This window comes from Periplaneta americana, chromosome 15 (assembly GCF_040183065.1).
Source record: "Periplaneta americana isolate PAMFEO1 chromosome 15, P.americana_PAMFEO1_priV1, whole genome shotgun sequence".
Lineage (NCBI taxonomy): Eukaryota > Metazoa > Arthropoda > Insecta > Blattodea > Blattidae > Periplaneta > Periplaneta americana.
This window is the reverse complement of record NC_091131.1, coordinates 43,676,207-43,690,227: the sequence shown is the minus strand read 5'-3', so window position 1 is coordinate 43,690,227 and position 14,021 is coordinate 43,676,207. Positions and strand designations below refer to the sequence as shown.

Below are 14,021 nucleotides of genomic sequence, written 5' to 3'. Positions count from 1 at the left end.
TGTGTACGCCTACAACGTTGTCCTTATGAGGGTAGCAAACTTTTGAGTGGACAAATTTCACTACTGCATTGATGGACAGTTGCAAGCCAAGGAGTATAGCAAAGTAACACGACATACAACATTATTACACGGAAACACGCCAAATGAAAATTTTGTAACTTACAACGTTGTTCCAGCCGACGCTTCAATTGATGATTAGGTTATCATTCTGTTTTTCTATTTAGTATAATAATAAAACCGTATTTGGAATATCAGCGTAAACAACATAACTAAGTTCTCTGTATTCTTGTAGGATATCATAGAAGGTCTGCAAGCAATTGGTCACAAAACTTTGGAAGAGACATACGTAAATGCAACAGTTACAGGAATTCTGAAGGTAAAAGGAGGACTGGAAGCAATGTTCGACTTTCGACGTGGAGGAAAAGCTGAAACATTTTATACATGGCCTTAACCACTCGTAGATTTATTGATAATTTATGTAATTCTTTGAATTACTCTAATTACGGTGTAAATCACCTTTTTGAAAACCTCAGTAGGGAGATTATTTGCCTGCTTTCATTGTTTTCAATATCAAGCTATATTGTACAATTTTATGCATTACGAATGCCCTTCGTTATGGAATTAGTACATTATTTTTTCACTACATGAACTACTCGTTATACAAATTAAAAAAAGATATTGTGATCTTCACGAAAATATAAGTTTTCAACATTCCTAAAGCAACAACAATAATTTCCAATTTAATGGATGGATGTACAATTATTTTCTCCACTCACTTTGGCAGACTTTTGCAATAAAAAAATTAGGGGCGCTAGTGTTCCAATATGTAAATCTGAACATTGAAATCCCTAGAATGAGTTTCCTGATTCACTATCCAGTACACGCATAAGTACCAAAAACTCTCGATTGTCTAGAAATGAGTTATTTACATTATGACAACTGGGACAACCATAAAATAAAAAGCATTGCCAACAATGTTTCGATGAAAGCAGGTGCAACATCATAGTTTCTGTTATGTTAGTCACTTGTTTGCGTGTGTTTTAGTTTTTTGTGTCTGTACTCACATGGCCAAGAAAGAAAAAAGGAAATGTATTTTGTTGTCATTTCAGCATTAATTAGAAAATTATAGAAAAGCTTGAAATTGTTTCTGTTCGTGCTTCCATTTTAATTTCGCAAAAGGAATGTTGAAAAACCGTGAATAATTCAAGTGATGAAAGGCTGAGCAAAACTTTGTTAGAGAAAGTCTGAAAGGTTCCTATATTTGTGTTTGTCTGCATGAAACAAGGTAAATGTTGTGCGTGGTAAGTTTGTGCATGCATGTGTGAGAGGGACAATTTTAAAATAGTCCTAGACCATGTTTTATTTGTAAGAATTAAGTGTTATAGGCTAAACAGCTCATTTTACAAAGTTCTCGAGTTAACCGTGAGAGTTATTTAACCGCATTTCCTCAGATAAATGAGAGATGAGTATATGTACATATGTACCGTGCTGTATATACTACAGTGAAACCTGTCTAAAGCAGCCATGTGAAGTTACCTTGTAAAATGGCCGTTTTATCAGTTGGCCACTTGATTAAGGTTGCGGTTCTTTTATGAATCAGCATGAAAATACTGAATTTCACTGAATTTTTAGGACTGTGCGCATACAAAAATTCATGCATATTAATGTCAACCTCTTCCATTTTTGCAATTATCCTTTTCAAAACTAGCTAGCGGTACCTCAGTTTAAATGACTGGATAATACCTTGATCAAGGGGCTGGAGGTGTGATGTATTTGGGGGAAGAAACGCCAATTTCAAGGTCACATTGCGATTTTGTCGTTTAATCTTGGAATTGAAATCGTATAGTTAATTCTCAAACAATGATGATGTCATCCAAGCTTTATTGTTGGCAGTCCACTTCACCTCCAATAAGCCCATGTCAACATTTTTCAAAAATCTCGGTTTCAATGATTTCCCTATCATTAAGAGTGGTTCTTTTTCTCCTGCAGCATTAAAACAAATGAGCAGGGTTATTCTGTCTTTTGCCAACTTCCTCCCTTTACACTCTTTTTTCTTAAAACTTAAGTTTTGTTATGGAGGGCCCTGAAAATAAACCTGTTTCGTCAACATTGTAAATGTCTCTGAGTTCATATTCCGCAAGAAGTGAAGGCAGTCTATATTTTTCATTCTTTAATAACATTGGTTGCAATGTCACCTCCTTCACCAGACACAGAACGAAATGCAATGTTATGCCGTTTTCTAAAGCACTGTAACCACCCATTACTAGCAACAAAATTTCTTACATTGAGTTCTTTCGCAATTTCAAGATCTTTCTCTTGAATCATAAGCCCACTTACAGGCAATTTCTTCGCCCTCCCACACTTGAACCATTCGTAAACGATCTCATTCACAACACTAAACACAGATTCTGTCTTCCTCTCATTCTTTTAATATTTCATCTTTATTCTTAATTATACCGCTTATTTATGTCCTTCCACATTTTAATATTTGTGCAATTTTTCTCGCAGATGTTTCCTTCTCACTTTCTTCAATCATTTTTCGTCTCAGCTCTAAACTTAACACCATTCTAAATTTATTGTTAAACATGATTTCTCTCTCAAACTAACTTCACAGTTCCTCTGAATCAAGTGAATGAAAAGAAGAAAAATTCGTAAAAGCTGGTCCATATAGAGAAAGATAGAAAGAGGAGAAAAAAAAATCGAATGGTTAACTACCTAAAACATACTGTGACATTTTCGATAGAAAAAGTCCGTGTTTCAATCCTTAGAAAACGAGTAAGAATTTATAGCTGTGCAGGGTCTGAGTGGAAAGTGACAAAAGAGTCATAAAACAGTAACCAACTAACCCTAAGATATAGAGGGTGTACTGTTGTACACTTAGCTATTGCTTCTGTCCTCTAACCGTCGAAAAAATAGGTCAGACAGTATCCGTGAAAAGATTTTTTGTTGGACAGTGACCGTTATAGTCAGGTTCCAATCCAAATAGACCCCGGCCGCTGGCCGGCGCATGAGGTGGCCGCTAAATAAAGAGAGAATTTGTATTGAACTTATGGAAAATCCAATTGGTTCCAGAGAAAATTGGCCTTTTGGCCAGGTGGCCGTTTAAATAAAGTGACCGCAAAGGCAGGTTTCACTGTATATTAATTTCACACTTCTTTATGGCTAGTGAGAACAAAAGTTTATAGATATTTTAACTTTGTTTTTTTATGAATTATCACACGTTATTGTTGTAATTAAGAATATTATGATCTCATATGTATTACAGGTTAATGTACATACTCCAAAAAGTAAAACTAGGAAATATTATATTAGTATAGTTATTATTTTTAAATAATATAAATAATTTGAAGACATTTGAAGTGATGACATGCAAAACAGTACTATACAAATTCACGGACTAAAGTTTTGAGATATAGTTTTGAAATCTAATCCTATTCTTTAATTGATTTGTGATCTGAATATCACTGACTGTGAAACAATATTCCAGATCTGATATATGTGTCCTGTCTTACAAGATAGTCTCCAGCGAGATGAATGCGATGATGCTAGTAATCCATCTAGCATCAGAACATAAACTTGTGTGGGTTTGCATATCATCTTCAATTTCTATTCGAAACAAAACATTTGTTGGAAGGTTGGTTGTTCGAAATAAAGTATTTTATTTTGATTTGCCTATTGAAGAAACACATTCCTGTATGATTACTTTGTGAATATGTATTAAAAACTTCTCAGTTTCTGCTAGGAGATCTGTAACTATATGAAAAGATGTTGCCTCTTCAGAGCTGAAAAAGACTTCGAATATATGTGAGGAGAGGTTCTTTTAAGAAAATCATCTGCACATATATCGAACACTTTATTTCTCTTTTTATTATTACATTTAGCCAGTGTATGGGATTGGTGCCCATCCAGCACTTGGGGAGCTACAATAGGTAGCAAAATCCGGTTACAAAAGCCAGCTATAATGGCTGGGGGATCATCGTGCTAACCAAATGATATCTCCATTCTGGTTGCATGATCGTCCACCTCTGCTTGACAGTCAGCTGGTCGGTCATAGTCCTTCATGGGTTGTCATGCCTTGGATTATTTTTGTTTGTTTTTTTTTATTATTACCTGTTACTCTTACACAGAAATGTAAACTTTATTTTCGTAATGGATTGTATGTATATGCTGTAAGGAATTGTTTTGAGTATTATATGAACAGAGTATACTTTGTTGTAATATTGTTATATTGGAAAAGTTGTTCATAAATTTGCTGTCTACAGAAATAATATTGTAATACTGATTTCCAACGAAATTTTATGATTGATCTTTGGCAGCATTGCTCATCTCATTGTGAAATATTTGCTCAGCGACTAAAATGTGTGACTGTTAACCTATCCTTAAAATTGTGCACAGATTTTAGTTGTTCCTAATCACTTATTTCTACTTTTCGTGGAATATTATTTTTGTAATTGAGGGGTTTGCCGGAAAAAGGGCGTATGCGTCAATATGGCGAATTGAGATACATGCAATCTAAGATTTTAAAACGCACCTGAATAAAATGTTATACACGCACGCAGCCCTGTCCTGGAGGTATGTACAGTACAATCAAAACAAAATTTCGCTACTATAATTATTCACTACATTTTAAACCGTTTTCCTGAAGAAGGGCGTATAGGTCTATCTGGCTTTCTTCCGGCAAAGCCCTCAATTACAGTATGTGTGAAATTTCAATATAGGAATTTCTTTTGATGAATATGATAGTTTTAGAACGTTTTTGTATAATACATGGCCTACTTGGTTTTACTGTCCCTTACTCGAATAATTACCCGTTTGTGCCAATTTCAGGTGGGGTTTGATTTGCTTCGGTAAGAACCAGGTTCAGTTTTCTTCTTTGGTTCCTCGCATGTAACTGGCTTATGATAAATATTTCCCTTTATTCTGGCACACATGAATAGACAAATCAAAACGATGATGAAGATGCTAGTGACTATGACAACTATGATGATAATGATGAAGAAGAAACTTGCATAGTAATCTACGATGATTTTTTGTAGTAATTAAATAGCTTTCAGTTTTCTTACATAATTAAATTCAAGTAACAAACCATTATAGAGCGAGCAGTAACATTGACAAAACTAAATTCACTTACTTCAAGGGAACTCAGAGTGAAGATATGGCGGTAGTAAGTCATAGTATATTTTTGCATTTAATTTGTGCATTTGCGATATTTGTAAAATATATATAAATTAGCTATAAATATTTCGAACAATTAATCGTGTACAAAGATGGTCCAAAAATGAATGTTTACATAAAAATTTATCCATTAACTCATTGTTGAAACTTTATTCATAAATAGCTTGACAGTTAATTTAGTGTTACGACAGCATGAAACTTTCATCATCCAATACTGATTAAATAATAATAATGATGATGATAATAATAATAATAATAACAATAATAATAATAATAATAATAAAGATTTCAGCATCAATTTCAAACCTCGAAAATCTACTCCATAATCTAACAAGTGAGAAAGAGAGAGAGAGAGAGAGAGAGAGACCACTTCACTTGTGTGATTCGGGTTCCACATACTACTGATGGATGGCAGGACTGCGACCCATTTTCAAGTTGCACACCACTTTGGCGGGCCATGGTATGCATGATGTGTAACTGTGAAGAGTTATGTCGTGTACTAGGGTGATTATATGTGTAAGTGGAGTGTAGGGAATGAGTGAGGACAAGGAAGGGAGAAGGAGAAACCTGGTGCTGGCACATAGCCTACTTCTGTCGAATAGCACCAAGGGAGCCGCCAGGCTTAATGTCCCCATCCGACAGACGAATCACTATCAACAGTGACATATGCCTTATCTTCATATGCACTGCGAAAAGATTTAGGATTTAACCCTGGCATATTGGTGCACAATTTAGTGATTAGAAGTTGTGCAACGCCATCTCTCCTAGTTCCAAGGTAGAAATTTTACACGAAAATTTCTGACTACACCGGGAACCAAACCAGGGCCGGCTAGTCTGGAGGCAGAGCGGCTATACCTTATTTTATTTCAAGGAGTGCAGTTCGGTGTTCAAAGGAGCCACCGAACTGCACTCCTTGAAATAAAATAAGGTATACTACAGAGCTAACTCGGTGGACTCAAGTAAAAATACAGAAGGTAGTCATTTTCATCAGCTTTCATATCATTTCCTATAGAAATTATATTTAAGACTGTAATTTTGTTTCTCAGAAACTGCTTACTATATATTTTTCATGAGCATGGTGTAGAAAGTCTTAATAGTAGAATTTCTATATGTAATGAACCAGTATCTGTTTTATAAATGGAAAATAAATATTTTGAGTTTTTTTCTTCATAATTTGTGTTATAAATCTGCATTCTGGAGGGTATAAAGCATTAGTTAAAAATTGTGACTCTCAAATAGATCCTAAGGTAAGGTGAGTAGAATTATTTCTTTGACTCTGTGTTCTTGCCTCCGTAGTTCTCTGTTCTCCCAAGTGGAACTTGGACAATACTAACACTAGCGTTACGAGAAAACAAGTTTCGTGAATATTTTTTTCTTTGTGTTAATTGAATTAAAGTGGGATGTTGGTGGAGTTGAATTATTATTATTATTATTATTATTATTATTATTATTATTACAGCAATGTTAATTACTGCAACGATGAAAAAGATGATTGGGTGAAGATGACGACACTGTTTTTATTTTGAGACTTTATTATTATTATTATTATTATTATTATTATTATTATTATTATTATTATTATTATTATTATTATTATTTGGAAATCTTTTGAAGCAGTAGTTACCTTTACCATCATCGATATAAATGAAGAGTAACATGTGTTAAGGCCCTGTTGCGCCATTTGTCTGGAGGGGCAAATACTATTTTGCTGTTTTCAGCACATTTGATTTACTGCTAAGGTGGTGTTTGATACAAACATTTTTCATTTTCGTAACATTAAAATTGGTGCATAAGTTCGTAGCGTTTTCTGTATTTCCATTCATCTGCTGTCTATGTTTCCATAGCAACTAAGTATTTACTTACGCTATGAACTTATGCACCAATTCAATATATGAAGTGTATTAAGTCAAAAGTTTTCATAAATTGAGTTTTTCATTTTCTGATTATCTGAAGTTGGATCTTTTCCGAGCAGTAATGAATTAAGTCTTAATTCCAAGCATTCACCAGTAGGTGACACCAGTCATTTTTGGCTAATTATTTGTTCACGATGTTCTGAGCCATAGTGGATCAAGTCTCCAAAGCGTTGCATCAGTTAACATCGCAATTTGTTTATATTTTATAAATCTTGAATTTGAGAATGAAGCAATCAAATTATTGCTAGTGAAATTAGGTAATCCAGTAGAGCAAGTTAACTTCCACGAGCCTTTGAACTGAGCAATCGAGACCGGAGGAAAGTTGAAAGGAAATGGTTCATAGATGGCAGCAGCAGTAAGCATGCGGGGAAATTAAAATAACATTTTTGTTCTTATCGTTGTACAGTTTTCCAACTGCATCACCGCTTTATATATTTTAAATCATGTTACATCAAATCTTGATCTCCTTTTCTTTCAACTATTTTCTTACGTGTGTGGATTTCAAATGACGTGGCCCTACTATAAATAATATTGACGTGACAGATTTTTTTAACACACTTTATTTTTAAGGTACATGCATATAGCTGTAGGCTATATTGACAAGAGAATAAGTTCTTTTACAAGATTTTAATAAAAAAATACACATTTAAAGACTATTTTTACATTGTTTAAAATAATCACTCATGATATCTTAAACAGTTACTTAAGAACGGAAATTTTTAGTTGCACACTAATATTGTGTCGCATCTTTAATCGTGATGATAGTGGTCAAATCCATCAACTGTTCCGCCTTTCCTAAAATCGGAATTTGCTACAAGCACGCCATCTGATCTTCTTTCTATAGCATTAACATGAGATGACCAAAGACCTTGTACTTCTTCCAACATGTGTAGTCTCTCCTTTAGTCCTTCTATGTATTGCTGAAAGAAAATTACAAGTTCATCAGGTGATTGCAGGTGGATAGAAGTCAATTATTTCGTACGTCTCTCCGGTAAGACTAATTTCACTCGTCTTAAATCAAATATTATTACCTAAGTTGACAGTTGTGTTAGTCAACTACCAGCAATTATACCATGAACAGTTATTTCAGGGCAATTTTTACTCCGTTTAACATAACCACATTGAATAATTCTGTTGTTTATCCAACAGTTCACCATTTTATTATACTGATGGGAGATTATTTTGTTACTGAATCTTACTAAATACATGTGTCTGGAATATTTTTTTAATTTTAAAATCCTTTTCAACATTTGTGATAGTTGGGATTCCAAACGTATATTTTCCTCATTCATATTTTTAAAGGGGTTAAGGACTTAAAAAGTAAAATAGATTTTGGTTATAAATTATTCGAATCTTGCAGATATTATTCAATGAGTGTGGTGATAATTTTATTCTTGGAGCCAGAAGTTAGGAAACGTTTGGGCCATTGAGGAAATTAATAGCGCGTTAAACAATATTCTTAGGCTTGGGGGGGGGGGAGGTATTTTAACTGATCTTACAAAATACGGTCCCTTATTTCTTTGTTGTATTAACCATGTACTGATACTATTGTTATAGTTTTTAATTTTATACTTAGACTTAATTTATTATTTTTTGACATAGTTCTTAAATTTTTTGGAAGAATTGAGAATGACATCAGCGGTTAAACGAGCGTTGAGCGACTACCGCCGATTTTGGAATAGACACCGACCCACGTAGGTTAATTTCAATTAAGAAACACGGCAAACGAATTATCTTTGCACCAAAAACGGATGCTCCCTGGACCAAATTATCGTATTTTATAATTATTTGAATGCAACAGAAGTCAGAAGTCTTGCTAAAATCGGCGGAAGTCGCTCAACGCTCGTTTCACTTTCACCCATATAACAACCTTAGTTGTTTTAAAACAATATCTCTTACTCTATGTTACTGCTTCGATTAGCTACGAATGTGGAATAGAACAACTTCATTTGACTCTGAGGGCATTCAATGTCAGTCAGTAGTCACTTAAGCCTTTCTTCTGCTAACCATGCATTACTGGAATACAGTATTCGATTGAACTCCCACTACAGAAGAACATGACTCATCGGCAACGAAGTTGTAATGCTAGATTGTTCTAGGCACAGTCTAGTACATACAGTCACGAAGCTTGAGGTGATGAAAGTACTAGAAACAATAGATTGTGCGGGTACTATTTTGCATTGTCTGTGATGAGGCGATAGTAGCGATCCTAGTGGTTAGCAACTATCTGTGGATGCATATTCCCTACGTATTGAGCTTCGTGACTGTATGTACTAGGCTGGCTTTTAGGTTGTATGATGCCACGTCATTCAGCATGAATGTAATTTTTTAGTTCGGCATACTCTTTCATGATCAGTCAATACAGTCTGGCTGTTTATAATGATCCCCACAGTAGATTTTCTTCTGACGACGAAAAGAGATCCACTCTTTGAAACGTATTGAAATTTTGAAAATTAGCACTGAAAAAAATCCAAACAGCTCAACCATTGGATACTCTTTCATATCCGACGTCATCTTTTCAATGTATTAAGAACACAGAAGTTCGCATTGCAGTTAATAATAATAATAATAATAATAATAATAATAATAATAATAATAATAATAATGCGGCAGAGAAGAAATAGTATATTTTACACACATACCGTACATATTTTTACGGACAGCTCTTAGGCCTATCGTATTAGAGAGTTTTCGCACTCCGCCCATTCGTAAATCGTTAACGCTATATTCACATCAGTAGCGACGTATTGTCGACGTATATTAACGCACTGTACCAAAGTAACAGTTTTTCATAATAACGTTTATACTGTACGTTCGGTAATGTTGTTCGTCGCACTCATTTCTTTGCATCGCTTATTTTACTGTTAGTGTTAAGTCGTCCACATTTTATATATTTCTCTTCTTCTTCTTCTTCTTCTTCTTCTTCTTCTTCTTCTAGACATTCTATTCAGTAATGAGTCCGAATTTTAAGCCATATTCCAGAAAATCAGTATCTTCACATAATCACAACTTTTACAGTAAGTGAAGACAATTGTAAATAACTTTATAACTAGTAAATTACTGTCAAAAACACGAGATGAAGAATAAGAGGGATTATAAATGAACTCGTCAAGCACTTAACCGAAACAGACCGATGAATCCAAGTTTCGCGTTATTCAAGGCTTCTACACTTAGGCTGCATCTACACCAGGCGTTCTCAACCTGGTGCTCGCGAGCACCATAGTGCTCTTCTAATGACATTTGGTGTTAAAAAAGTTCTCCTGGTGTCTTTTTTTTCAAACTTTGTTGCACGAGGTAGAACAAATAGCGTTCCTATTCATCCATTATATACATGGTATATAACCCCTTGCAATTCAATGTGGACTTAATCTGAAAAATGAAGATTATTCAAGAGAATAATATGGTTGTTGTGCGGAACTTCAATTGACAGATATCCTAGATCATATATACCCAGTAGTCGACCTGGTTGGCAAGTTGGTATAGCGCTGGCCTTCTATGCCCAAGGTTGCGGGTTCGATCCCGGGCTAGGTCGATGGCATTTAAGTGTGCTTAAATGTGACAGGCTCATGTCAGTAGATTTACTGGCATGTAAAAGAACTCCTGCGGGACAAAATTCCGGCACATCCGGCGACGCTGATATAACCACTGCAGTTGCGAGCGTCGTTAAATAAAACATAACATTTTATATACCCAGATAGCTCGGCCTTATAGGCTTTGACGGTAACAACTTTTGTCAAGTTTACTATGCTGCCATCTAGTTGTTACATAAGGAGTCACTTCATAATTCCCATTTGAATTGCATTAGCGACTGTACTGCCATCTCGTGTTCGTTTACAGCGGACGGGTGGCGATCCTGGCGGTTGTTCTCTTCAAAGTGCTGCCGAGCTATCTGTTACATATATGATCTAGGCAGATATCCAGTCCTCTTTAGCGCAAAAATATTTGTTTCAAAAGGAAAAAATGCATATAGTCTTTGAGGAGCAGAAGATACAAACACGCTCCAAGGTCTGCGGAATGTTTCTCTCAAATGTTCGGGACAACTTACCTATGCAAAAAAAAAAAAAAAAAAAAAAAAAAAAAAAAAAAAAAAAAAAAAAAAAAACTTTTCTAGCTTATGAAATACCTCAATCACGATCACGAATAAGTAATTCACATCTGCAGGACTATTTACGTGTAGCAACAAGCGATCTCTTCTTGGATATCACTAAATTATTTCTGAGTAACATTCAAGTTCAAGGATATCATTACCCTGTATGAGTGTTTTAAAATTGCATTTGTTTGTTTATGTAGTTTATTTATCCATATAGGCCTAATCAAAACATACTCTATTTCATGGTGTTTGCTTACTTAGGCCGTGTCTCGAAGCTACATTTTCAGCTGAAGTGAACTAGATTGTTGACTAAATAGCCGGATGTGACATCAGAAGTTATGATCCAAAGCTACGTAGTGAATAGCAATCAAGTTCGTAGTAGCTAGTAAACGAAAATGATTACTTGATTGATGACTTGTTCACTAAACAAATATGGATATCTGGGGTTATGAAATCTGATGATGCTTTGGAAATAAAATGTGAGTTCAATGTAGAATAACACGTTAACTTGGAACATTGACATTGTTGGTACCTGCGTTGCATTTTTTTTATTGCAATATTTCAGGCCCTTACCTTTTCCACATTTATTTCGATTGTTGATAGACAAACATAATTTTCATAGCTATCTTTTGAACATCTTTTAAAATTCTACATCTTTCTACATTTCTTTTCTAGTGTCTTAGGAACTTACCATTCAGTTCATAAACCTGAGAATGAAGTTTCTTGAACTGTTTATAAACAAAGAATTCGAATTTACAAAAAAGTGACAGCTGATAGCTCGTATAACTCGTAATTAAACTGCATTAGGACACTCACTGCCTTCTTAATTAGTGCTATACCAGCGAATAGGGATTATAAAGAATGGACACTTCGCGTCGGTACCTTTGATGTAGCCGGAATGATTTCAATGACCTTCAAGCCAGCTAGAGCGTGAGATTCTGCTTTCTCCCTAGAGTTGGCACTGACATCACACCAGCTAGCAGTCGACACAGCGGAAATATAACACATAATTAATACATCTAGGTACATTATGTACTCAAATAAAATAAATTGGATCAATAAAATAATAAATCCGTCATTAACTGTAATGTCTAGACTCTAGAGTTCCTTTATAATGAGAGTTGAGACGTTGACCCCAACAACAATTAAAATATGTAATGATTTGATAGCACTGAAAATGGAAAAACAAAACTCTTATGAGAAGTAAAACTGTATACCTATATTATATTATATACAAATGTTAAACGAATTTGATACATAATTTTATAATGTATTATATTATTTTATAATATAATTTATTATATCCGAAATATAAAAAATTATTATTACAACTAGTTCGTCACTGAGAAATAAGGAAAAGCTGTTAACTTGAATTTATTTGAAGCAAAGCGTTACTGGATTATGCAATATGGTAGGCGATGTTTGAATCCTGTGTCTCAACTCTATTCTCAATTATTATCTTAGCCTATGCTCGATTACACTAACCTCTAGCGCTTCAAAGTAGAACTAAATGCTGGCGCACAGAGAAACAAAACACAGGAAAATTCGCTCAGTGTCCATTCTTTATAATCCCTATTCGCTGGCTATACCGTAATTTCATGGCTTTCAGAAAAATAGTCTATGAAGAAGGCCATGATTCCAGCATGCATGTTCAAAGCTCTCTAGTGTGTAGTTTACAAGTCATCTAGTTGCTAATTATTAGCACGTAGTATAGACTTGAGCTTTGAGACACGGCCTTAGTATTACGTGTGGGTGGTGCTCATAATCTTCAAAAGGTTAAGAACCCCTGATCTACACGGTTCACCCTTAAGATAACCCATCGTACCCCTGGGGTACGCGTACCATAGATTGAATATCACTGCTCCCGTATCCACCTCAAAAAAAAGTTGGCAACCCTACGAATTACGGACGGGTGGAATGCGAAAACTCTCTAATAATTTATGATGAAAAATACTCCTGACAATATTTGGAATAGGCTATAGCCTAAAGTAGCACATGTACTGTATATTCACTTACTTCTGGCATTCCATTCTCAACCCGCAGAACGTTAGGGCTGAACTGATGGTGAATGCGTTTGCCGTCTATTGCTTGCTTCACGGTGTCCCCGAGCCATAAGTTCCTCATTATAACCTGCAAGAAACAATCGTAACGTAAAAGTCGGTATTTAGACCTATACACTTTTCACTTTCTCGTTACACAGATAATAAGGTGAAAGTCTCTTTTATTTAGATCCTTAACATAAAACGTTTGTCCACTTGACATACGAGAAATCTGGTCACACTTTCTATTGATATGGTGACGTCATTAATTACTTTTAAACTTTTTATTAAATTTTAACTGCTTGTATACTTTGTGACCTGGTAGAGTGTAAGAGAAGGCCCTATGGCCTTAACTCTGCCAGTATAAATAAAGAATTATTGTTATAATAATAATAATAATAATAATAATAATAATATACTTAATCTAAATAGTAATAATGCCTTGGAATGCGTAAATGGATAGGTTTGGAAGTAAACCCCGAAAAGACAAAGTGTATGATTATGTCTCGTGACCACAATATGTACGAAATGGAAATTATTATTATTATTATTATTATTATTATTATTATTATTATTATTATTATTATTGAGTTGTAGATTTATTAATTTTATTACACTTGTTTATGACTGACGAGGCGAGAATGAGACGTTCAGAGTCACATTTTTAACGAAAATGTTTCTTTTTGTGCGAGTTCATTTCTTATAAGTACGGGGACGCAACTATCAAAATATTATAAAAATTACTCAACAAATGACGTAAGTACATTCCGAAGAAACTATGATACCGCACATAATAGCATAGGA

General features: G+C 34.6%; 2 protein-coding genes across 4 annotated transcripts in view; one reads left to right on the top strand and one right to left on the bottom strand.

Moving 5' to 3' along the window:
• LOC138714831 (scoloptoxin SSD14-like) overlaps positions 1 to 6,348 on the top strand; it is an 85,562-nt gene extending 79,214 nt beyond the window's left edge. For both annotated transcript variants that reach the window (XM_069847009.1, XM_069847008.1), the window contains exon 11: positions 293 to 6,348. In XM_069847009.1, the coding sequence (XP_069703110.1) occupies positions 293 to 451 (159 nt within the window). In that variant the 3' untranslated portion in view covers positions 452 to 6,348. The remainder of the gene's footprint in view (positions 1 to 292) is intronic.
• A 796-nt stretch (positions 6,349 to 7,144) lies between these two features.
• Positions 7,145 to 14,021, bottom strand: part of LOC138714828 (scoloptoxin SSD14-like) — a 134,145-nt gene continuing 127,268 nt past the window's right edge. The window contains exons 9-10 of one of the 2 annotated variants that reach the window (XM_069847002.1): positions 13,195 to 13,308; positions 7,145 to 8,008 (exon numbers count right to left, since the gene is read on the bottom strand). In XM_069847002.1, coding sequence (XP_069703103.1) covers positions 7,838 to 8,008; positions 13,195 to 13,308 — 285 coding nt within the window. In that variant the 3' untranslated portion in view covers positions 7,145 to 7,837. The remainder of the gene's footprint in view (positions 8,009 to 13,194; positions 13,309 to 14,021) is intronic. The other variant, XM_069847003.1, reaches the window with a different exon arrangement.